The sequence below is a fragment of the Alosa sapidissima genome, chromosome 9 (genome assembly GCF_018492685.1).
Source record: "Alosa sapidissima isolate fAloSap1 chromosome 9, fAloSap1.pri, whole genome shotgun sequence".
NCBI classification, from domain to species: Eukaryota; Metazoa; Chordata; class Actinopteri; order Clupeiformes; family Clupeidae; genus Alosa; species Alosa sapidissima.
The window spans coordinates 27,829,301-27,856,460 of NC_055965.1; the positions used below are offsets into that span (position 1 = coordinate 27,829,301).

Consider the following 27,160-nt stretch of genomic DNA (forward strand, 5'->3'; position numbering starts at 1 on the left):
TGAGGCAAGGTAGTGGGCCAGAGGTGGGCCGGTAAAATTTTGCTATCTGGGTATGATATCTGTACTGTCCCTGTGTATATCTGTGTGTGACTGTATTTAGAGATAAGCGGGAATATTATGACTTTGCAGTGTTTTACTGTTCTGCATGGCTGAGTCAGTAGCTATCTGCTCCGGATTGCCAGGTTGCCACTAATCAGGGTCTGATTCAGTATAGTCCATGTGAGATGGGATGACCAACGCCATCTCCCGTCAGCCTGGAAGGATACTTAAACCCTAACTATTTCCTTGTCTAGTTAGAGCAGCTGATGGATCTTTAGGTGAAGTCATGCTGTCTCTCCCTTGATGCTGTAGCGGTCAGCTATGCCTGCCTACTTATAATGATAATAATATATTAATTAAATAGTAACTGGTGGGTTTTGGCGTAGACTGGTGGCAGTTGAGGGGGTCTGTTTGTGTTGGGACGTGACGCGATGACGTGAGTGAGCGTAGGCCTGTCATTATTTGAATGAAGTCTGTGGCGGGGAGAGTGTGGGCCGATGGCGGATGAGTTGCGGCAAGAGAGTACTGAGAACGGAAAGGATCGTATGGATTCTATTGGGATACTCTGGTGGATTATTCTATGCCCTGGGAGCACTTTTTGGACCCCGACATCCGTTTCCGAGAATTCTGCAAGACACAGGGAGAAGGAGCTTTCTATGACGAACAGCGCTGGATGCCGGGTTTGATACAAACTTTTTCTGTTGTGACCGGTTTCCCTAAGCCTTTTTGTAGCCTCCAAAAACCCTTTCACCTGCCCTCAATACCTACCGCTGCCCCAATCCCATTTAAATTCCTCGTTACAACAAACTATAGCCTACTTTTCCGTGGCGGCGCCCACACAACAAAACGTCTCACCCTTCTTTCACCCCTGACTCCTTCAGTTGATATTTGACCTACTCTAACTTTTGATTTCGTTTCATACATTTTCTTTCTTTCATTTTCTTTCTTTTGATTAGAGATCGTATGCTCTAGGAGCACGATTCACTTTGTGTTGTCGGCCTATGTGACCGACGTTGTCGGAAAACTGGTAGCCTGCATTAATATTCCTGAGCTCAATAGAGGGTTGTTGAAACTGACTACTATTTATATGTATGCTATTGTACGAAAGTGGGTTAACGAACAACTGCGTATTGAACATTTTCAGTTTGGTTTGAATGGAGTTTTTTTTATTATTTGGGGGCGATTCCTTTGTTCATATGCGCCTTGAGGGCGGCTTACCTACAGCTAGGCCTGACGTTGGTAATGCGCCACGGTCTTAAATACTGTTGTGAAATTGAACATTTCAATACACTCATTTTTCATTTAAAAGTTCAGAGTGAAACCGAGTCTCCTTCCCACATACAAAAAATAAGCTGGCGTAACTGAAATGAATATATGTCCGGGTTTCAGTCACGTTACAATGCGCATCATTGTAAATAAACTCTGTTCCTGATTTTTCATACTTTTGGTCTGACTGGGTCTCTATTAAATCTATGGTATCAAAATTACCATCAACCTGGACGTTTTCTGGGTCACTTAATCTTGACCTGAACCGTGAACTTTAATGCAGTGTCTAGACCTGAGATTAACTGATTTCTGTCCTTGTCACCCAACCCAAAGTTCAAATATTTAATCACCACACTGACTGTGAATCTTCCTTCAGGATAATTTGGACATTTTCATAAGTTTAGTTTAAATTGACATGAGCTGATGTTTTGTACGTCACCAGTGTGCAAACGATCAAGATCCCCTACGCAGAATACACAGAGATGCACGTGTTTCTTTTGCATCATCAATCAGACCTTCATGCAATGTTTCTGAACACAGTGCATGCTTTGCGTTGACTGTGGTGTGGGAATGTGACATTGAGACATGTGTCATCTCCTACAGCTGTTCTCCCCACCAGTAAGCAGTAGGAAGAACCGGCCGACCACCCTTGCAAGCAGTCAGTTCACCACTGCAGGTAAGCCCTAGAATAGGAGGACCTCACTCATGCACATTTTGATGGGTATAGAGGCTCACTCATGCACATTTTGATGGGTATATAGGCTCACTCATGCACATTTTGATGGGTATATAGGCTTCTCAAACCTCTTGCCTGTTTTTAATCCAACTGGTTTGTGGCAAATCTGGAGGTGTGTGTGTGGCTGTGTGCAGGGCGTTACTGTTTGTGGTTCATCTGTGAAAAGGCATTGAGGCTGTGAAGTAGTTCTATGAAGTGTGTAGGTCAGTGTGTGTGTGTGTGTGTGTGGGTCGTTTATCTCACACATAGTGCACTGAGTGGCAGATACATTGGAATGACAATTAGGGTTGAATGATGTTGGGAAAATACTGTATCTACTTGCGATTTTCCTGATGGATATTGCGATTTGATTTGGGATATACTTTTTGAAAAGTCAAGCTTCAGTTCAATATTCACTGTATGAAACACTTAAAATGACTCTGAAGTATTGCTTCTTTGACAAGACCAGAGCCACTTCTGCTTGCCTTGTTTTGCTACACATTCATCGTACGTCGTACTGCTGCCTATGCTTTTTAAAATGTTGCCCCAGGAAGTAACAAAACGCTTCAAAATAATCAGAGACGTGAGCTGCACAATTAATTGCATCCTTCAAGATTTGGTAATTGCATTAGTTAAAAATTATGATTTTGATTATAAATCGATTAATCTTTCAGCCCTAGTGTGTGTGTGTGTGTGTGTGTGCGTGCGTGCGTGCGTGTGCGCTTCATCTGTGCCGTAGAAAGCTCTCTAAAGCACTCTACTCATTTCAGTCTGAGAAGCGAAGCTCCCAGCTGGCTATGGGGGCCTTCCACCTGGAATTGCCATCAGTCAGTTATGGCCACAGATATGTGCAAATCAAGAGATCTCCCTCTCTCTCTCACACACACACACACACTCTCTCTGTCCCTCTCCACCCTTCCTGATCCACAGAATATTTCTCTCCTCGTCTGTCATGCTGCAGTTTTCCTGTAGACTTTATGTGTGTGTGTGTATGTGCGATTATAAGTCGCAAACGCTTAATGATAACACAGAGTGATATGAATGTGATGCAGCAGCAGTGTGATATTGTAGGTGAAATGGCCGTCCACCACTGTGAATAATGTAAATGTAATTTGAGTACATACTCTGAGCAGTCTGATGAAGCCTAAATAGACACGTTGTTGACCCTTGGCAATATTATGGTTTTTGTCACATTTAGAATGCATATTATTATTATTATTATTATTATTATTGTTCTGTAGAGTTAATTAACTCCCCCTGCATTGAACAGTTTCATAGATTTTCTTACAGTTGATGAACTCCTCTGAGTGAACAGTTTTACAGAGCAGCACACCCCAGCCTTCCTTCACACACACACACACACACACACACACACACACACACACACACACACACACACACACACATACTGTACACACACACACACACACACACACACACACACACACATACTGTACACACACACACACACACACGCACATATAGGTTGATACATTTTTAATATCTCAATGTAATTCAGTCCCAAAAAGGAAAAGGTCTTTTGTATTATTTCCACAGTTGACAAAGTCCCAGAGCCATCAAATGTATGTGGGCCTAACGTCATTGGGGAAGATTCCTCAGAAGACACTTTTCTGGACCAAGAGGATTGGGATTCTGTAGACAGTCCTGACTGGAGGAGAGACATGAGAGGACTGTCTGATAATATGGCTGAGTACGAAGATTTAGATTTACATTTAAATTGATTTTATGATCTTAATGAATCCATGCTTGATTACAGGCACTGAATTACTCCAATTCAGCCATAGTGTGTTTGGTTGTGCTAATTTAATTTCTTCTTTTCCAATACCTTAACAATGTTTCAGCCACCATGTCAGTTTGTAATTAAAATCTGTGCTCTTAAAGGTTGGACATTTCATCAGGCAAAATTCTGTGTCAGTATTTCAAACAAACAAACTGCTGCAAATCCTGTGAAGACAAAGCTGAAGACACCTCACACTGGATCCTGATGGAACCCTCTGTTTCCATGGAGACAGGAGTCCCAGTGTATAAACACAGCTCTCCACCAGGAAGTTTTCAGTGCACAGTGTCTGGTTTGCGCTGGGTGTGTGCGGTTGAAGTCTCTCTACAGTATCACTTCAGTGACCCCCATGTATTCAGAGCAGAGCTTGCCATGTTGCAGTATGAGCCAACTGGTCCCTTGATGGACATCAAAGTGCTCTCAGGTGAACTGTTGGAGGCTCATCTGCCCCATTTTGCCTGTCTGGAAGGTTCAGACTCCTCTCTTAGAGAGGCTGTAAGAGTTCTGCGTGGGGTCAACAGCAGTGTGACTCTAGAGAAATGTGAGCTGACCCGCTTCCACGCAAAGCTCCTCAAGCCCTCCTTCTCACTGACAGAAGTCCTGGTGAAATTTGGAATCCCAATGAAAGCCCATCTGGATGTGTTAATCTACCGCACCAGAGTGACACCCCTGGTTCTCCTCACATATGTCGTGCCACGGGATGCTTCCATGATTCAGGCCGTTGAGGAGGATTTACGAGAGACACAAGATGCTAAGAAGATCAAAACACATCGACCAGATATGTCCATTTGGATGCACACAAAGTTTAGCTTGAAGTCATCTGCCAGTCATGCTAGAAGTTCCCCACCAGAAATCACCCTAAAATACATCAGACCTCCTGACCTATTCCGGGTGGTCATTGATAAAGCAGAGGACTGTTTTGATTTGGAGCTGATCAGTGAAGGGCAGTCCATATGGAAAGCTACACTGGAAAGCTTTGAATTTGGTGAGACTGGAGAAATGGCATGCAGTCATGAAATGCCCTCAGCAGCATCCAGACGTTGCCAAGTCATGACCCACAGAGAGGTGGCTTACACAAGCAGAGCTGCCAGGACTGATGAGGAAGAAGGGAAAATGGCCTCCATGTCACACAAAGGTATATAATCCAATGCTTTATAAAAAACAATTATGTACAGAATAAAACATTTGAAAGATATTTAAACCTAGAAGTTTGTTCTTGTTTTGCATTGAACATGATTTGGATTCAGGTAACTACAAAATCTTACTTAGGTAGAGCATAGTAGCAGTAGCAGCTAAAGTCAGAAGTCAAAATCTTACGTTAATGATCTCGTTCTAGATCGACTGTTCATGATTCGTCCTGATCTCATCAAGAAAACATCGGGAGCTCTACTCCGAGATCTGTTGGATGAACTTCAAGCTCCGCCTCGTGTGATAAGCAGCAGGGAGGCAGAAGACGTCCTGCAGAGGACCAGCGTGCCGCAGGACCAGGTGACCTCCCTCATCGACATGGTGCTTAAAAAGGGGGACAGAGCATGTGGCATCATGCTCTCCCTCCTTAAAGAACTGGACAGTTACCTTTATCAAGACCTTGGCCTGTAAAAACAAACCTGTGGCATCATGCTCTCCCTTCTTAAAGAACTGGACAGTTACCTTTATCAAGACCTCGGCCTGTAAAAACAAAGCGTGTAGCGCATGGTCTCCCTGCAGGTGAGAGAGGAGGCTGCATCATATCATGACTTCACTGTACAGACAATATGACAACTCGGAAAGAGATGAAAAGATGGTTATACGTTAAATGTATGACCAATATGTTCATCAACAAAACTCTGATACTTTATGATAAATTGTTATTGAAAAGACATTTTCTGCTTTCCACTTGTCACTGTTGATTTATTTTTAGAACCTATTAGAGCTTCTACCAGCTCTTGGATTATATGCATTTCTACCTAGATTATAGAATACACGTAAATATTGTTCAAAATACTATGTCTATAATTTATGGTTATATATGTAATCTATATAATCTAGCTAATGTTTTTTTTTTCCTCAGTTAATGCTATTTAGGTTATTTCACAATTTTATATAGATGTTAATTGATGCATTATAATGTATCTAACCACCAAAAAAATTAATACAATTGGGGGCTTGAGAACCTGTGTTCTCTTTGAAGGATGGGTCTGGGTCATAAGTATAAGTATATACTCTTAATCCCATGAGGGAAATTTGGTCTCTGCATTTATCCCAATCCGAGAATTAGTGAAACACACTCAGCACACAGTGAACACACAGTGAGGTGAAGCACACACTAATCCCAGCGCAGTGAGCTGCCTGCTACAACAGCAGCGCTCAGGGAGCAGTGAGGAGTTAGGTGCCTTGCTCAAGGGCACTTCAGCCATTCCTACTGGTCGGGGTTTGAATCAGCAACCCTCCAGTAACAAGTCCGAGGTGCTAACCAGTAGGCCACGGCTGCCCATCTACTGACCTGCACCGGTTTGGTCCAAATGCTCCTCAGACCAAGCCTCACAAAAAAAAAATTTGAAAGCCTGTATGTGGCAACCACTCAAAATCAGCAAACATGTGAACAATGCTTTTGGAAGTAATGGTAAATGTCAGCTATTCTTTAGTTGTCATGGAGCTTGATGTGAGTGTTTACAGTCACACCCGTGGCAAAATAACATCAAGCTGGCGACTATGCCCAGGTGCCGGTCTCATTGGACCCCTCATCATTGCTTGGCGTTGTAGATCTTTCCTGATTTGAGTCCCAAAGTATTTCCGTTTGATACATTTGTGAGAGCATTTTGTCTGTGTGATGCATAAAGCAACCAGCCACCTCCTACTGGACACGACTACGCTGGTTTGTCTCTCTCTACTGGTGCTGCAAGATTATCGCAGCCACTGCCGGTCAGCTGATCCAAGCTAGTACCGAGAGGTTGGGTTACAGTGGTTCTCAAAGTGTGGGGCGGGACATCCGTGGCTGGAATAAACATGTATAGCTCTTAGTTTTATGCAGGCGGAGAGGGTGAATGAAAGCGACTGTAGTAGCCTAGCCATTATGAATGCGCCTTGCGAATGTAAATAACAGACGCACAGTCGCATTCCTGGGTAACGGTGCACACAGACGCTTGCATTGCATGCAGTGCAGCACGCATCTCGTTCACTTTACATGGGCTTAAGAGAATTGTGGTCCTGATGTGTTGTTTTTCTCCCGTCGCCGTTTTCAACTTTTTGCTGCACCAATGGACAGCAACGCAAGGCACCAGCCAATCAAATTACGGTTATGCTTTAAGGCATACACCATAGTACACAAGCCCATCTGTCAGGAAAACCCACCGGCATGCAGTAAGGCAACACAACTGTGAATCTAGGGTCAGTCGCACTTCTTTTGGGGAAGCTGTCTGCAGTCCTCTCTGCATGGATAATCCTGTGTCATATGGTCCCATTGAACCATTTCAAATAGGTTGCAGTGATGTGTCCTTGGCAGAATGATAAACAACATCCATTTTTTTCAATGAAGATGCATGCATGTATATTATATCACCATAATCTAATATTGATAAGAAAGTACTGTGGACCAATCTTTTCCTTGCAGTGAAAAGAAAACATTTCTTTAGACGAAAATAAAATCTTAACTTAGGTCTCAGGAGTCATGTGTCTTGATCATAAAGTCTTCAATAATGAAGTCATTAAAGGTCTCATCTCATCGTTTTTTCATTAATTTTGCAGTGGTCTGTAGTATTGATGAATGCCCTGTGAGCCGGTTTTGGTGAAAAAAATGCTGTCCTGCGTCTGTTTCATGCTGTTCTAGTTTGGTGGGGAAGGTGGGCGGGGAGGATGCCTCTAGTCATGAATATTAATGACATGCTAATGAATTCACCTCTGATTGGCTAACAGTACTGTGACGCTTCCTCCAGTGCGTCCTCATCCGATTCTGCCTGTGCTATGCTCCATATTCAACTTTACAGTGCTAAAACCTGGCTAAAACTCGAGTCAAAACTGTTGCACAAAATGTCTTCGGAGATACAACTTCATGTGTTTGATCCTAGTATTCGAGTAGGAAGAAGAACCGCTTCCTGATCGTTTGTCGGTGAACGTTGGTTTAATAGAATGGTAACAATTGCCTGTCAGCTTAAAATTTCTCCTAAAAGAGGTAAACGTTTGTGACAATCGTCATCTTGCTTTCAAGTAATAAACAGTTGGAAACGTTTTAAAATAAAGACCTATTTCTTGACACAGTCAAAAGTCTTTGCAATCTTCCTAGTAGATATTTTATTTCACAACACAGGTAAGCACCCTAAATGCAGTTCAGCCACTGACCTAGCCTGCTAATGCTATCGGAATAGCTAGATAGTTATGGTTTGAATTCCATGATACTATCATTGAAAGACCACTTGGTCATAGCCCAATATATAGATAGATCTAAATGCAAACACGCCTACCTAGCTATATTTTGCTGGAATTGTACCAGAATGCCTACAGAAGCAGAGAATGTGTGCTGAAAGACTTCTCCGGTAATGAGAACTATGGCTTTGATAGCCTGACATTGACATTGTTTTCTGTCACGTATGACAGAAAAAGTAGCCTACTATAGGAATCTTATAGTATTTTGGGACTAAATATTACAGTAATTTTATTTATAGTATTTGGACATACTATAGGTACTATAAGCCTATCGTCCCATCATGTTTCAAAGCTGCCACCATCATACCTGTGCCGAAGAAAACTGCTCCATCCTGCTTCAATGACTACCGCCCTGTGGCACTGACACCCATCATCATGAAGTGCTTTGAGCGGCTTGTCATGTCACATATCAAAGCCATTCTCCCCCCACCCTGGACCCCTTCCAGTTTGCATACCGAGCCAAGCGGTCTACAGAGGATGCAATCTGCTCTGCCCTCCACCCAGCCCTCACCCACCTGGAAAAAAGAGACTCATATGTGAGATTGCTGTTTATAGACTTCAGTTCTGCATTCAACACCATAATACCACAACAACTCATCTGCAAACTGGACAAACTGGGACTCAGTACCTACCTCTGCAACTGGCTACTGGACTTCCTCTGTCAGAGGCCCCAAGTAGTACGTGTTGGCAACAATACCTCAAGCAGCATCACACTGAGCACAGGGGCCCCCCAAGGCTGCGTGCTCAGTCCGCTGCTCTTCACCCTGCTGACGCATGACTGCACTGCAACCTACAGCAACAATCACATAGTGAAATTTGCTGACGACACAACTCTGGTGGGTCTCATCACCAAGGGCGACGAGACTCAATACAGGTTGGAGGTCCACCATCTGACCACGTGGTGCAGGGACAACAACCTCCTGCTGAACGTCAGCAAGACCAAAGAGATTGTTGTTGACTTCCGGAGAGGTCACACCCAACACCTGCCACTGACCATCGACGGTGCTGTGGTGGAGAGAGCGAGCAGCACCAAATTCCTGGGGGTGCACATCAGTGAAGACCTCTCCTGGACCACCAACACTGCATCACTGGCGAAGAGAGCTCAGCGCCGCCTGTACTTCCTGCGGAAACTCAGGCGAGCAAGTGCTCCACCAGCCATCATGACCACATTCTACCGAGGCACCATTGAGAGCATCCCCTCCAGCTGTATCGCTGTGTGGGGCGGAAGCTGCACTGAATACAACAGGAAAGCCCTGCAGCGCATAGTGAACACAGCTGGAAGGATCATTGGTGCTTCACTCCCCTCCCTGAAGGACATTTACACCACCCACCTCACCCGCAAGGCGACCAAAATTGTGAGTGATTCAAGTCACCCCGCTCACAATCTGTTTGATCTACTGCCCTCTGGGAAGAGGTACAGAAGCCTGCGCTCCCGCACTACCAGACTCACCAACAGCTTCATACACCAAGCTGTAAGGATGCTGAACTCTCTCCCTCCTCTCCCCCCTCAGCTACATAACATCCTGGACATTGGACCCACAATGGCCGCCTGCACTACTCCACTTGCACACTTGCACACTTTACAACTTGGTGTTGTTGTCCTGAAAACACAACACTTCTGCTGCTCTTACATAACTTGCACCACTATGCCACTTTCTTTATTACTTAGGTCAAACAGAACTACCCAAGCCTTTTATTGGCCTGACTTTGCACTAGTATTTTATTGACTGTCCATGCACAATTTCAACCAAATTTTGCTGCTCTTATTTTTTCATTATTATATGTGCCCTCTTATTTACTTATTTACTTACTTTTTTGTTTACTTGAATGTTATGTTTGTCTGTGGACTTAAATTGGTAAAATATGTCTTGTCTTCACCGAGGGATAGTGAGAAACGTAATTTCGATCTCTTTGTATGTCTGGAACATGTGAAGAAATTGACAATAAAGCTGACTTTGACTTTTTGACTTTGATAAGACTACTATAGAAAAACTATAGCGGTTACAGGATATTATAGAGTTATTAGTAGTACTTCTACAGTATGTCCCAATTATTCCTATAAGATTACTATAATATTTTGTCCCAAATATTATAAGATTCCTATACTACTTTTTCGTAAGGGGATTGCTCATGTGGTTAGAAAAATGGGCAACACCAGTACCCCTGTTGTCTGTATGACCCTGTACCCAGGATTAGAACCAGTCTGCCTTAGCATAATGTACTCCCTTCAAAATGCACTAAACATTCGACTATGACGACTATGGCCCTCTGTGAGACAGAAGATATGAAAGGTAAGATAAACCTTTAGCTTAAAAGGGACAAAAACTGATGAAACTCCTAAAACAAATATACAAAACAGGTCAATTGTCTATAAACAACTTTATTATATTTACATACAGCAGTAGTACTCAAAGTGTGGTCCGCAAGCTCTCTCAAGTGTTCCACAAGTAGATGTGGTAAAATATAATAGATGAGTTGTTTGCAATATTGAACCAACTTGTATGTAAATCCAAACAGTTCTGCAACACTGATGTAACCTATGCCAGTTTAAATCATACGAATCCTCTGACACCATAAGCAAGGTGCAAAGACAATAAGCAAGGTGGTTCAGTAAGAAGGCCTATTGTGTAATATACTGTTGAAGTAGGTCTACTGTTTTTCTTTTTTTGCTAGGTGGTCCGTGAAACACTGACAAATAGTAATATTGCAGTCTATTAAAATAATGCAAACACAAAACAAGGACATCCAAACTATGCACAGAATTAACAATGTCTTCTTTTTGCCAGATGATGCAGACATCTGGCCTACAGATCCTTTGTTAGATAGTGCTGGGATTATTTAGGGAAAAAGGTCTGAGTTGTTGTTTCGGCTTGTATTGTCCTGGGGATCCGAAGGGACAACACACAAAACACATTCGTTGGCTGTGATGATTTTATAACATTGCTCTTTGATTGCGCTGGGCCATAGGTGGAGCCATCAGGTGTTATTGTGGAGATGTCGCTTTCATCCTCCTCCTCCTCTTGATCAACCCGAGGTCTTCTAGCTGGCCTTGGATGAACAGGCTTGATGGCAGTAGAGGTAGCAGGCCCCCATGCCCATGGTGTATCCGAAGTGCTTGTATCAATACTCATACTTTTCATGAAGTATTCTGTTTGGGTACCTAAAGTAAATAAATATGTATTACTGTCAAGTTACAAGATACTAATAGTACACAGGACATTCACTATCTCACAAAACTGTACTGGTACAATGGAAACAAAAATATTTTAGTGAATGTGGTAAGGTGTATGATGTACTAAGTAGCACACCCACAAGAAGACATTCGGTAATATCAATTCTATCTGTTATGCAATTCATGGGTTTCATCAGGTCCATTTACACAGGTGTATTAATCAAGCACCATGCAGTCTGCATTCATAATCGAGGTGCTTGATTTTATACACCTGTGGAAAGTGACCTGAAGAAATCCATGAATTGACTTTCCAAAACATTGACGAGCACATAAGAACCTGTATTAGCCTACTAGAAAAAGACTTCTAGAAACTAACTAGTACAACAATAAAAGTTAGATCACAAACCTCGTCCACCAGGACTGGCTTTAGAGCATACAAAAATGTGAGCACTTCTCATAATACATTAATGTTGGTCTGCCTCTATAGTTTAGCTGTCCTGTAACCCATGGTGTATGTATGATAGATAGATGGATAGGTGGTTACTTTATTGATCCCTTAAGGGTTGTTTGGCTGTATGGTTATATGTCTTATGTTTTAAATGTTTTATTGGAGCTAGTATTATGGCATTATGTTCTATTGCTGTATGTCAATTGCTATGTGATTTAATATGGAAACAAAACATCATTGTATGTCAATGTAATAATGGCAAGAAGACATAAATTAGACTGAAGATTTTCCCTGTTTAGACTAGAACAATACCCGTACTTAGTTGAGCATAAAATATTGTTGCTAATATTATTATTTGTGGTTTAACGCTTAGGTTAGAAGATTATAGGTTCAACAAGCTAAATCTCTGGGTGGTGTGGTCAGTTTCTTATGAGTGTAGCTACACCAGGCACGTAACTAAAGCATTCCGTTCGCGTTATGTACTGCAACAATTAGCTTCCAATAGGCCTAATCAATGGAAGTAGCTACACCTGGCGTGTTAGTGGCCTGTAGGCTACGTTCGGGAAAATAGACCATTCCTCTAATGGATTTTACCAGAGCCCTTCCTATTAGGCATTCTCTGATTTTACACGTCGCGAACAGAACACTTCAGTTACGTGCCTGGTGTAGCTTCCTGTAATATAGGCTAGCCTAAGCCTAGCTTGTACCCTTTTCATGCATGCTAACGTGAAGAATATGAACATGCTATTTTGTAACAGACGTTAGGTGGAAAAGTTTGTTTGTACTTACAGCCTGTGAGCTGGTGGTCGATCGTCATGACGGTACAGAACCAGGTTTTCAGAACATCGATGCAAAACCACTTTCTAAGGCAGTGAGTGTGGTCGAAATGATTGGAACACAGAACTAATGTTGCACTACTTCGGTGGTGGTGTTCCAACGATAAATCCGAACCATTTCTTCCTCAACTCATGTTTCTAAGGCAAGACATGCAACATTGATGTGTTATTGCCAAAACAATAAAACAGGCACGATTTTTTTCCCGCCATGTTGGCAACTTGCTGTTAGCTCCTACTAGCTGCAGAGAGACAATCCCCTAGCCGCAAAATCTTCCAGTCTTCCTGTAGGCGGTCACAAGCCAAGGTGGGCGAGGCCATGAATAGTCAGTTTCCCTTCGGCGTCATTGGGAAGGGCTCTTTCTGATTCGCTTGTTTTTCCGGCCGCGTATGCCAGCCTTCAGTTTGAAGTGGAACAAGTTTACTTTTACTCCGTGTAGCTTAGCATTCGTTATTTGTTTGTTTGTATCACATTCATAAACAAATAATGAAATAACAAGTCATTTTTTCACTTTTGATTATCAATTGCATATCAAATGAACGAATGATACATGGACCGTAAGGAAATGCCAGCAGCAGTAGCAGCAAAAAATGTCCTGTCCTGTTAGTACTGTCCTGAGTAGTGTCCCGAGACACCCAGACACTGTCCTGTAACACCCAGACACTGTCCCGTGACACCGATTACTGTCCTGTGACACCTAGACACTGTCCCGTGACACCGATGACTGTCCTGTGACACCCAGACACTGTCCCGGGACAGTTAGCCACTGTCCTGTAACACCCAGACACTGTCCCGTGACACCCATGACTGTCCCGTAACACCCAGACACTGTCCCGTGACACCCAGACACTGTCCCGTGACACCTATGACTGTCCTGTGACACCTAGACACTGTCCCGTGACACCTATGACTGTCCTGTAACACCCAGACACTGTCCCGGGACAGTAAGCCACTGTCCTGTAACACCCAGACACTGTCCCGTGACACCCATGACTGTCCTGTGACACCTAGACACTGTCCTGTGACACCTATGACTGTCCTGTGACACCCAGACACTGTCCCGGGACAGTTAGCCACTGTCCTGTAACACCCAGACACTGTCCCGAGACAGTTAGACACTACCCCGTGACACCCATGACTGTCCTGTAACACCCAGACACTGTCCCATGACACCTATGACTGTCCTGTGACACCTAGACACTGTCCTGTGACACCTATGACTGTCCCGTGACACCTATGACTGTCCTGTGACACCTAGACACTGTCCCGTGACACCTATGACTGTCCTGTGACACCCAGACACTGTCCCGGGACAGTTAGCCACTGTCCTGTAACCCCCAGACACTGTCCCGAGACAGTTAAACACTGTCCTGTGACACCCATGACTGTCCTGTAACACCCAGACACTGTCCCGTGACACCTATGACTGTCCTGTAACACCCAGACACTGTCCCGGGACAGTAAGCCACTGTCCTGTAATACCCAGACACTGTCCCGTGACACCCATGACTGTCCTGTAACACCCAGACACTGTCCCGTGACACCGATGACTGTCCTGTGACACCTAGACACTGTCCTGAGACAGTTTGCTACTGTCCTGTGACACCAAGCCACTGTCCGGTGACACCAATGACAAATGTTCCAAATGTGAATCACTTTGAGCTGCATTCTGTGAATGAAAGGTGCTATAATTAAGCATATTGTTATTGTTATTGTTATTGTTATTGTTATTGTTATTGTTATTATGATTATTATTATTATTATTATTATTATTATGTAGAATCATTTATGTCTTTGAATCATTGTACATGTATGTATGTATGTATCTTAGACCTTTTTATTTGTTTTGTTTTAGATAAAAGATGTAAATTGTTTTACATAAAATTGTACATGTAAAAATCCTTCTTTGCTTTATGATTTTTGAATTTTCAAAGTTGTTTGTTAGAATTTTTAATAAAGATGACTTGTGCTTTAAAGTAGTAGCTCTGGATTTGTGTTTTGTTATCAAGTAATGTTCAAGCACAGCTGACATTCAGCCAACACTCAGTCAGATCAGTTAGTGTGTGGGCCAGTGCATGCCCGGGGACCCAGGCAACCCCTTAGCCAACACTTTGATAAACAATAACACCCACACCTGGGCCGACAGACAGATAGATAGATAGATAGATAGATAGATAGATAGATAGATAGATAGATAGATAGACACTTTATTTGTCATTTACACGACATGGGAGTATGAAGAGAACAGACCTTTTGATTGAAAGATACATCTTGCTGATGCGCTGGGACACATCATCAGTGATGTAACCTGGGGTCACTGGGTGTTTCGGGTCTTTCAACATCAGACACCCTCGCCCAGGCGACCCGACCAGAGTTGATCAGACTCCGGCCTGTGTCCCAGCAGCATTCTTCCACGGATCAGCCCTCTTGATCCAAAGCCATCTTGTGGCTCTTTCTGCGGCTTCAGTTGCAGATCTGATGGCCTTCCTCTTTGCCTCACCGGTGAGGCCCAGCATGGTGAGGACTTTGCAGAGGGACCGCCCTGCAAATCCTCGGCATCCCACCTCCAGGGGTTCACAGTAAGTCCTCCAGCCTTGGCTCCTACACTCCTCCACCAGCTCCTGGTACTTGGCACGCTTCCGCTCATTAGCCTCCTCCATGCGTTCTTCCCAGGGCACTGTCAGTTCCAGAATGATCAATTGTTTGGTGGAATCAGAAACAATGATCATATCTGGTCGGAGCCGTGTTGTTGTTATTCTTGCTGGGATCTTCAGCTGTTTGCCCAGGTCCACTTCTAGCTGCCAGTCTGTGGCGGTAGTGAGGAGACCTGACCTGGCCCTCGCTTGGATAGTGGGCTTCTCTCCAGCTCTGTGGAATCTGATTGACTGAGGCTTGCTGTAGTTCTTGGTGGTAGTAATGGCCTTGGCTATACTCTCAGCAACCGCCTTCAGCACCTGGTCGTGGCGCCAGCGGTAGCGCCCCTCTCCAAGGGCTTTAGGGCAGCTACTGAGGAGGTGTTCCAGGGATCCCCCTCCTGGACACTGGAGGCAGGATGGTGTCTCTGCTTTGCCCCAGACATGGAGGTTGGATGGACTGGGCAGGACATCATAAACAGCTTGGACTAGTAACCTGATGTTAAGGGAGTCTGCTCTCCAGATGTTGGGCCAGGTGATCTTCCGTTGCAGAACATTCTCCCATTTAGTCCAAGCTCCCTGTTGTCCCATACCCACCATCCTGCTGGCTCGTTCTTCCTCCACGCCTGCCCGCACTTCCTGCTGGATGAGATGTTGCCGCTGTTTTCCCTGGGCCTTGTCCACCCTGGTTGATGGGAAATAGCCAATACCTGCGCGTCCTGAGGCTATGGACCCCACCAGTACCTTCTGCCTCAGTCGCGACTCTGCCACTTCCAGAGCCTCGACTGCCCTCCATTTCCGGCCTGTTCGCACCTGGATGCCAGCCGATGCCACCTTTTCATCCCTGGATTCCCTGTACTGCAGGGCTTCTCGAGTTCTAGTCACCATGAACTCTTCAGTGAGTCCACTGAATGGAAGCTTCAAGGTGTTGCTACTGCCGTACAGGGCAGCACTGCTCAGACTTCGGGGTAGGCCAAGCCATCTTCGCAAGTGGCTGCTGATCTTTCTCTCCATGGCCTCTACAGTTGTAATGGGTACTGCGTATACTAGCAGAGGCCACAGGATGCGGGGCAGGATGGAATGCTGGTAAATCCAGGCCTTGAACAGACCAAGTACTATAGTGAATAATAAATAAATACAATATAACATAACATAAGTGCTTGTTTATGGAAGTCCACAACAACCATCTCCTTGGTCTTGGGGAGTTTGTTTTCCTTGCATAACAAAACAATAAGTCATTTTACGGCGTATGGGCCACACTTGGGGCAGAGCAAATCTTTATGTCAGTTTCCACTGATTGGGCCATGGCTGGGCATGGGCAGGGATGGGCAGTATTTCTAATACATGTATTTAAAATATGTATTTAAAATACAAAATACTATTTTGTAATTTGTATTTTATTGAGATGATGAAAATGCCTTCGTATTTTGTATCAAAATACTTCAGTATTGTGTATTTTTGTATTTTCAAAATACTTTAAAAATACTTTCTGTGAAACACTGTGATGACATCTATCTAACTATCTATACTGTAAAGCACGAAATGTCTGTCTCTGTCTGTTTGTGGCACCCTTGCATGGTCAAGCTGGAATGATTAACAGGCCCCAAAACAACTATAAAATATAAAAAATATTTTATATATATATATATAAAAAATAGTCTGAATGCAACACTGTTTGAGAAGTTAGTTGTGCTCAAGGCATCAACTGAGGAGACACGACTAGCTAAGGTTACACACACTCCTTTGCTCACACAAGGACAGCACAAGGACTTAAATTCACAAGCTTATATTGCAACACTTGAGTTTGCTATTTTCCTTTCTTTTTTCTGTTTTACAGTTTAAATTTGTCTATGTTCTCTGACCTGTGAAATATTTCAGTGCTATGGTAACTTGATAAGATACCTCAAACAAGGACATTTCCAATTTTGCACATTTTAAATAACAAATGATTGATAATGTCATAATAATTGCCTTCTAATTGGCTCAACTGATTGGATGGTATTAATGTGACAACCTGATTTTTATTTTTACTTTTTTTTTGTATTTACATTGATAGAAGTTGTGCACACACCAGTTTTAGGTGTATACAAAATTATTCAACTGTGATGAAACTCACTATAAGTGTGGTAATGATGGTGTTAAATAACTTAAAAGGTTAAAATGCTACCTAGTTTAAATTTCTAAATCAGTCATCTATTTGGATTGCTTGTCTTTCAGTTATTGTCACTGATTCATAGTGGGCAATCTATTACACCAACTGGCTGGAAAGTGCAACAGTTGTAGAGTCGGCATTGCATGTCGCTGCAAAACAGTACATCTCCAAACTTATGAACAGTAACTGTCAAATAAGGAATTTGAAGATGACATCCGAAAAGCATTAGATTGCATAGAAAACTGATTGATATGAATACACTGTACAGTTTATGTAGTAATAATGCACTGGTTATGAATAACAACTATTTTAAGTAAACATACAATTAGGAATGCAATTAGTAGCCTAAAGTTTTTGTTCTAAGATTTATTTCTCTTTTGTGGCCCCAATTAGTCCAGGAAACTAGCAAAAATGTTACAGACTGCCATAATCTGTGATGAAGATATCATAGATGTTGACCTTGTGCTCGACGTAATGATGCCTGAGGTAAGGAAATTTGAATATAAAAGCCATGCCATATTATGATCAGTGTGGTTTCTCCAGAATAAATAAACCAAACCATACCAAACATGCATATTGTCACTACATTCTCATGCTATTTCCAATTTGAAATCTGTTTGCATTTGAAGGTTTCCATCAACATTGTCACGAACCACGAGGGTTTCTGCAGGTTTCTGGCGGAGAGGTTCATGTCCATGCACCCGGCATTGGAGTAACAACCATTGCTGTTTTTTTCTGTATTTATACATTCTTTTTTCATGTATTAGTTTTTTATTTATTTATTTATTTATGTCTTATTGGATTTCAATTTATTATCTTCATTTCATTATTTACTATATGTGTGTACTGGGGAAATTTGTTTTTTTTTGGTGTTAAGTTTATGGTGTATTTTGTTCTGAGAGAGAACTGAACCATGCAAGGTTTTCCGTATTTAGATTTACAAAGCTTTTTTGTTTACAAAGCTTTTTTGTTCTTATGTTTAGAATTAAAATGTGTTCTCCAAAACTGTCCAGTTGTCTGTTTTTGTGATCATCTACCCATGGATGGCTACAACATTTGGTTAAGCAATCCTATGACTTAACAGACCTGGGGGGTATTCCAAGTACATGGTTTAGTGATAAACCTGGGTAACTTAACTCAGAGTAAGTGGTAAACCTTCTACAACAAGAGCCCTATGGTATTGTTTTGTTAGGAGAATGAAGCCATACAGCTCTTCTATTAGGAGGTTTACCACCTACTCTGTGTTAACTAACCCAGGTTTGTCACTAAACCTCGTACTTGGAATACCCCCCTGGTAAGATGCCTAAATATTTACACATTTGCCTATAATAATTATCTAAACAATTATTATTTATTCTTAAAAAATTTGCTGGCACAAGGAGTTTCATTAATTATATTTCCCTTTATGCATGCATGACGATAAACTACTTGAACTTGAACTAATGCTGCTTGTGGAATATCAACAATATACATTAAGTGTTTAATATACGTAGGCTATTTGTTGTAAGTAAAAAGTGATTTATATATTTCTTGGTTACAAGTAGCCTAGGCTACAAGTTAATAACAAATAGAACAGAAAGAGGTGGAAGGTAGCCTAATAGGCCTAGGTGGCATAACAAAACATTTCCAAAGCAACTGAGGTCGACAACGGATACTTGTGTTTTTATTTGGCGTTTTACCTAACTTTACACTTTCCACGACGAGACAACCATCATGACAGCGCTACACACCTAGCACACCTTTACACAAGACAGTTCTGCCAGGCACAACGTAACTTAAGCAAGACAATGCTGGATAAACAAAAAACATGTTTTACAGCAGAATAATATTGGCCAGACGTCGCCCTACATTCAGCGTTGTAAGTTATGAACCCACTTTCTACAAGCCACATGTCTTCCTAACATCCCGACATTGAAATTGTATTTTCCAACGAAACAAATAAAGACAAAAAATAGCTTTGTTCGTGATCTGTCTAGAATCTTTGATACCACTAGCCAACTTCCGCAATACAGTGCCACAAGACAGTGCCACAAGACAGTACGCAACATCCGCAAGACAGAGGACAGGACAAAAGTACGGTCCCACACAGCAGTAGACTCCTAGGCGGATCCGCCTTCAAGACGCCAAACCCGCGTGACTGTCGCATTCGTTTTGGTGCCGCACAGAGGATCAGCTCCGCCTCCAGGCGGCCCCGTAAATTCTACTGTCAAACAGCGGATCCTGAGTGGACCCATGTCGGATCCGCGGGCGCGGACGCGCATTTACTGTAACGGTTGAACATGACTGTACACCAAGAGCCAAGAAGAGTCATACTAGTGGATTTTTTCTTTGCTGGGACACGGTTGCGCTGAACCCTCTCGAGTAAGTGATATTTATTAATATATTGCGACATTCACAATAGCTAAACATTGGCCTTTGTGGTTTTATAATCATCATGTTTATTAATTGTAATGACGTTGTTTGATATTAGGACTAACATTAACGTTAGTGCAACCAGAGACGTTTGTCATTTTGTGCAACAGTTTGTGCAAAGTTAACGTTATTGTTAGCTGTGATGCTCATATGAGTCTGTAGCCTATCTGGTTTAAAATGGGATAGCAATTTCGGCAGAATATGTTATGGTAGTGTGATTTAAAAAACACACATTGTTATTTAACATTAGTCTGGTCTTGTCTGTTTTAATGTGTCGCTGTTGTCCATATAGTGCTACTATGCTAGCGGCATATAGCTGCTAGCTAGCATGCTGCTAGGCGCAATTGCATAAGTTATTGCTAATGTCTATTAGTGCTATACATATATTGAAATCACGTTTGCGATGCAAACCTTGATTAAGGTGATATTGGCACTGGTATTTCAGTCAATGAAGTCAGTGAAGCACTCTGCTATGATAGCTACCTACAACTTTAGCATGTTGACTCACTGATAATGGTTTAGCCCTAGCCTCTAGCTAGCTGTGCATTAACGTTTGCATTTTGCCAAGTTTGGTCTCATACGTAACTTTAGTGTCTATCTGCCATCTTTGTAATGAAAGCCTCGGCATTTTAATCACTGTTTAAGTCGGTTCAGACAACTATTGGCATCGGTTTGTGATTTATTATGCTAACGTAACTTAACTGTATGGAACTTGGTCCCCATCTTCTATTTTGTTTGTTCTGCAGCGTCAACTTTTATCGGCTGGATTCTAGCATCTAACGTTACGATTGCCTCTGTTGGGTTTGCTTGATCAAGTAAGATACTTTCTGGGTTGTTAAAATGTAATGTGAACACATTCCCGTAGCATTCCAAAATAGACCAGAGATGCTTGTACTATATGTATATTTGGAAATTTTGGGATTGCAATAACCATAATGATATCGTTATGTAACAGCCATCGTTCCGGGGACTCTGATGACAGTGAAGAGCCAGAAAATGGTGGCTGCATCTCTGAAGATCAGTTGAAGCCTCAGTTGAAGCCTCAAGCCCAAGCCAATTGCACTGGCAAAGTAAGTAATAATCTCTTAACATTGAAATAACTAAATCATAATATTAATATTAGAGATATGGTTAACATTCTTAGTGCTAAAGACATTCCCCTCTCTTTGTATCTATTCCTCCAGCTCCACCATCTCGCCGAGTGCCAGGCAGCCGAGTCACTACCCCTCAACCTGGAGAAAACTGTTAAGGTAAAGACTGATCTCTGAAATAATATTGAATACAGTGGCCCCATCTATATTAACACAGCAGTAGTCACTCCATTACTTTCAAAATCTCAGCCAAATATTTTGTCAGTTAAAACATCTGCATTCATGCAATATTGCCTGAAAAGTTAATTCATTATTATCAGATTGTATTGAAACACATTGATTTCAATGTCAATCCATTCATGGAGTTGATATAGATAGTGCATACCAAAATATTGAAACATACAAATTCATGTCCAGCATGACCAGAGATTTGTTTTTGTTTGCCATTGTTTGGCCCTGTAGCTCTCAGCCTACCATGGTTAACAGATCACAACCATTTCTCTCCCTTAGCACCTCACCATGGGGCAGGACCGCAACACTCTTCACCACCTCAACTCCCTGCACCTGCATTTAACATACGGAGAGTTACTCAAGGTAGGGACTGATCTCTGAAATATTAGTGAATAGAAAGGCCCCATGTGTATTATCAGTCATGGTTAACAGATTTAATACAATTTTTTACAATTTTACAATTTAATACTACCATTTAATAAAAAAATGTTCCCCCTCTCGCACACCGCCCACCTCACTATGGGCCAGGAACGGCAGTCCCTCCTCAACTCCCTCCACCCCCACACCAGCCCTCAACGTGCAGCGAACAGAGGAGCTTTGTAAGTCATGTTTCTTTTTAAATTTAATCTCCTTAATACCTATCTCATATATTGTATTGTGTAAGCATACTTGGCTTTGGATGCTACATACCATAAACATAAACATATCTGTCTGTTTGATTACAGGTGCTGTGAGGAAAAACATGGTGACACGGTCTGCCACGGACACTGAGGTCACCAAACACGCAATCAGGTGTTTCAACCGGCGGTGGATCGGGCAACGAGGAGATGTGTTCCGCCTCCATCCACACAAATGGAGTAATAGGAGAAATAAGCATTAAACAATCTTTTTATTGAACTTCTTGTCATTCACCAGTTATTCATTTTCTGATATTTTAGCTGTGCATAGCGCAGTATTTCATTGAAGTTGTAGCCTATTAGATAAAATATTTCATGTCTGCACTGACCTAGGCCTATAAAGCACTAAATTAGGTTTTGACCACAAAATGAATGTAAAGTAGCCTAGGCAATGTAGGCTACTTAACAAAAACAGAATAGCTTATAACCTGTAACTTTCCATAAATGTCCATTTTATATTTCCATTGAGTAGTGATCACGTTTGTACAGTAAATTGATGTCTTGACTTAAACCTTTTCTGTTAGGTTTATTGACAGTATTGTTAAGTTAAAATACGAGGCAATGCAGATTAATCGTAGGCCTATATTGCTGTAGTAGCCTAGGCTAGGCCTAGTGATAGTTTTACTTTTATCCTATAGTTGCCTAGTTTTATCCTACAGCAAGAACAGAAGGAATTTTGAAAATGAGATAAACGGGTCCAAAACGGACCCGGGCCAGATGAGCCTTTGAGTCCGTTGCGGGTCCGCGGCGGATGTATGTATCAATTTGCGGATCCCAAACGGACCCGCCGCGGAGGTAAGGTTTTAATCGCGGATGCGGAGTGGATGCAGTGCGGAGCCACGGCGGGTCCGCGATCCGCCTTCGTAGCGGATCCGTTCCTGAGAGCATCTGGACTCCGATACGGGTCCGTTTCGCGGGTCCGTTCCGGAAGTCGTCATACCTCCGCGGCGGATCCGCCGCGGAGTCCTTTTGCTGTGTGGGGTACAGTACAGTTTCGGCTCTAACCGCCTCTCGGAAATGCTTTGCTGTCTATATTTTATCAGGCAGAAAAACAAAATATTTGCATTTCACCCTTACCTTTACGTGTACTGCTAGCCTACTCAACATTTTTTTTAAACAAAGCTAGGCTAGCTGCTTCCGATTTTGCAGCATTGGAATTGGCGTATGTATTTGAATGTATTTGAGGAAGGAATGTGTGATGTGATCATAGACAGTAAAAGAAATGGACGAACCATAGACTGTATATATAGAACTGGACAGTGTGGCTGCATTCTACAGTGTTCTATGGAATTGAAGCCGCCGAGGCGACGCCATCTTGGAAAATTTGGAGCCAATTTGAAGTGCGGCTGCGCAGCAAAAGTTGAAGCATGCGCAGTGAAGAGGAGTCGCGGTCAGGCACGCCCACTCAGTTGCCACCAAAGATTCTAGAACAGAGCAAGATAGATTACTGGCAGGAGAATACGTTGGATATGTTGAAGTACGTTCTATGACTCTATGGGCGCCATTTTGGTAAGCTCAGGTGTCGTCACAGACGCTGGCTACCGTGGGAATCCTATGGCGCTGATCCTAACATGTTAACAATATTTATTCTGTAAAGCTTTATGTTGAAATTACGTGAAACCCAATAGACCACACCATGTCTAGACCAGTTAAGTAGGCTATATTGTATAAAGACAATGTAGGCCTAGAATTATTTCCGAGGGTAAATTAGGCTAGGGCACTGACATCTGTCCATCATTCCACCAAAGTTCAATAGGCCAGTGTTGGGGGTAACGTGTTACTGTAATTTCGTTACTTTATTGGGAAACGAAGTAGTCTAAAGGTAACACATTACAATTTAAATTTCAGTAATTCGTTATAGTTACTGAATAACTGTAACGTCCATTCCTGCATTAGGCCTACTCACAATATCTGTCTAGCCTATTGACATGGTTTCCATGATTGTTTTTAAAATATTTAAAATATGGATTAGTCTAGGCTACATTATTTCATAGAGATGTGCGTAGTGTAGAGCACCCATTCTCTCCCTGCACCTCTCTCCCTCAAGCGGGTTCAGCCCGCATCTCCCCTACGGAAATCAAAACGGTGGCTTGTGCAAGAACTTCATGCAGACTACAACTGGCGCGGTGTAGCCTACACAACTTTGTTCAAAATTGATGCATTCAAGTTGACTTAGCAAAAGTTAGAATGCCTATTTATCACAACGTTGTCAGTCGCGTTGTCAATCGCAAACTTATTCAAACGACTACGGAGTTAACTGTAGCTTAATTTGTGGAGGTCGAAGAGATTAAAGCACCTGTTTGACATAGGCTACGTGTAGCCACGGGCTGGCCTCCTTGTCAGTCTTGCCCGTCCGGTTAGAGGGCTTTCCTTTGTATACGCTCATCAAAGACGCGCAAGTCAGCACTGCGCTGAGAGCTCAATAAATCAGTCAAATCGCGGCCACAGCTGTTTATTTGTCAGGTGTGATGAAATGCGTTCATATTCCAATTTTTATGTCATAAACGTTGCATGCCTATGGAAAGGTTTTGTGGTAGGATTGTCCAATGGTCAAGCTGTGTGGCTTCAATTTGTGTTTTAATTTATGCGACGCACCGATGCTGGGTTCATCGGTTTTGCGCAAGTTTAAAACGTTTAGCCGACTGCGCAATTTCTCATTTTCGTTCTATAAGTTCCACTTTTCATGTCATGAATATAACATGCCTATGATAAGGCTTTGCAGTTGTACAATATGGTCAATCTATTGTCTCAATTGTGTTTCATGTGACGCGCGCACCGATGCTGGGTTCATGCACTTGGCCAGCCTAGAACAGGAACATTTTGGAGGGAATGAGAGAATGAACGCACGCAAGAAACACTTTTTAATTAAACGTAGCCTAATTTACAAAGCCATTTACAAAGACATGTTTTAATTTGGCTCCAGCCTGTATATAGGCTAATGATTTTTAAAACGAACTTCTGTGGCCATATGCATTTCACATAGGCAAGCAGGACAATTTGGGAGTTTTTGACTGCATGGAAACGATAATAATTAGTGTCAAGCACGGTTGTGTTTAGCCTAGGCCAACTATTTGCATTTATTTAAGTTACATCAGACGCTTGAGTGAAATCTTGACCTTATTAGTGATTGATAATAATAGCCTATGCATATGCTCTGTGTTTAAGCAGGCCGTGAACAAAGGGTTAACGTATAGCCTACAGGTAGAAAAAAGAACAATGGTGATAATATAACGTTAGCTAAGTTAGTTTGCCTGCTAGCTAGCTTATCAGTAGGCTATAGTCTCTCAATGGGAATTTATGTGATCTATTTACCAGTGCAATAGCTACTTCTGTCTAAATAATAGGCCTATTTACCTATCCTTATTCAGTGTAAACTTGGAAAAAGATAAATCAGGCCTTTCACACTGTCAGTTCTTGCAGTTCATTACCGAGTAAAAAAAAAAAACAGCTGGCAACGTTAAAAACAGCTGTTCAGGTGGGCTCATAGAATTGGAACTGTATATGAAATGTTGCGCTGAGCTTACCAAAATGGCGCCCTGTCGGGCTCAGAGCGTACTTCATGCCTATGACGTAACTGATCTATCTTGCTCTGTTCTAGAATCTTTGGTTGCCACTCAGAGAGTTAAACACGCCCCTTGTCAAGTGAAACCCGCCCCCTTCTCCTTTCCACAACGCAGGTCGACTCGGCGCCGAAGGCTAGCTGGCTGGATGAATTTTACGGCTGTGACTGAGTTAGCTAAACAGTACAAACAACAATCGGTTTGTTCTTGTCTGGTAAGTGTTGCGTATCGACTGAAACGTTTTTTTTGGTCTATTGGTGTTCTTAAATACGTCTAAGAGAGCTTATTATGTTGATTATAGACTGTGACAATTTAGTATGGTGAATACTAATGAGCTAACAACAGAAATGCGGACAGCGAATTACATGCTAACGTTAGCAGCTACATTAACGTTACCGGGAGGCTAAGTTAGTCATTGAAGTGAAGATTAGCACACAGCTCCCTTAACAGTCGATGCATGATATACTTGGTTTTATTAGTTGTTGCTGTTTTCCAATATCATGTATGCCATCTCAACATGGAGTAACCATTGACTGTACATGGGGATTAATAACACTAGACAGTCAGTACAGTATATTATGTGATAAAGCAACGGTATGATGTGATAAAGCAACGCAAGTTAACGTTAACGTAATGTGAAGCATGGACCTCATCAACCTCGTGTTAATGTAACTACTAGCCATTTTTTCTAACGTTAACGACACCTCTGTTAGAGCTACTTCTGTGATGGTAGGTCGGTAGCATAGACTGTAAAAAATAGATCGGTAGGTCAGTAGTTGTAGACCGCATAAGTGAATGATCGATACATCCCAGGGATATCGGTGAACATTTGAGAAAGACCTTAGTTTGTCATCTAACGTCCATGATCAGTCATACTGATAACGTTATTTTTCAAGCTGACGCAAGTTAATAACATTCACACCGCATATTTAAATGTGTAGTTAACATTATAGGTAGGCTGTGAAGTTTATTGCACACATATATTTAATTAATTGGTATTACTAGTGGTGTTGAGTGCCTGATTAGATGCTTTGTAATGTTGTAAAATTGTCTGACTAACTTTATTGTAACTTTCCTTTTTGCAGGTAAGATATGGGTGATGACTGAATGTACTGGAGGTGGCGGCAAGGTGGTCTCCATGGTCTACATTAGTCTGCAAGCAAGGGAATGCCTACGTGAAGATGTTTGGCTGGGGTGGTCTGAGGTGGCATGTCCTCCCCCTTTCTCCAAGTACCCTGACATCCATCTCCCTGACATCATCACCCACCGTCACTGGATCAACCTGAAGCCCCTTATACATGGGACATGGCACAGCACCACTACGTTCTGAAAACACATGACTTTCAATAACTTGCATGGCACCAAGAAAGGTCTGCCTCTGCTCTGAACCTTCTGTTAATGTGACATCATTTATACTTGAGGCTGTACACATCCCTTTGTTTCTATTTTCTTTATTGATGTCACCCAAACTTCAACTTTCTGTATGCCCCTGAACTCACACAAATTGTAAATTGCAATGTGCCATTTAACTAGTGGTGTAGTCGAGTTAGTTAGTTGTAGTGGTGGGTATACTGTGAGCAACCCCAAATGTTATTAAATACATATCCTTGCCTATTTTAAATGGGTTTACTGTGTAGTCCTGTGTATCACGTAGACTATACCACGGTCATTTAACTGCCTTGGTATTTAAGTCAGAGGCCATTGCTTAGTATTTAACTGTAGCCTACACAAAGA

General features: G+C 42.3%; 2 protein-coding genes across 2 annotated transcripts in view; both read left to right on the forward strand.

The window, feature by feature from the left end:
• Positions 1–27,160, forward strand: part of LOC121719390 (NACHT, LRR and PYD domains-containing protein 12-like) — a 705,660-nt gene that overhangs the window by 629,386 nt on the left and 49,114 nt on the right. The window lies entirely within an intron of this gene.
• Positions 520–5,679, forward strand: LOC121719456. The gene is made up of 6 exons (XM_042105105.1): positions 520–719; positions 1,909–1,981; positions 3,578–3,731; positions 3,923–4,953; positions 5,155–5,381; positions 5,457–5,679. The coding sequence occupies exons 1-6, from the start codon at positions 537–539 to the stop codon at positions 5,490–5,492; spliced, it is 1,704 nt and encodes a 567-aa protein (XP_041961039.1). The 5' UTR covers positions 520–536; the 3' UTR covers positions 5,493–5,679.

Excerpts from the sequence above, each read along its gene's own strand:
- LOC121719456 (XM_042105105.1), top strand. The coding sequence starts at position 537 with ATGGCGGATGAGTTGCGGCAAGAGAGTACTGAGAACGGAAAGGATCGT. Across the intron at positions 720-1,908 it reads CGAACAGCGCTGGATGCCGG|CTGTTCTCCCCACCAGTAAG; the intron begins GTTTGATACAAA and ends CATCTCCTACAG. Across the intron at positions 4,954-5,154 it reads GGCCTCCATGTCACACAAAG|ATCGACTGTTCATGATTCGT; the intron begins GTATATAATCCA and ends ATCTCGTTCTAG.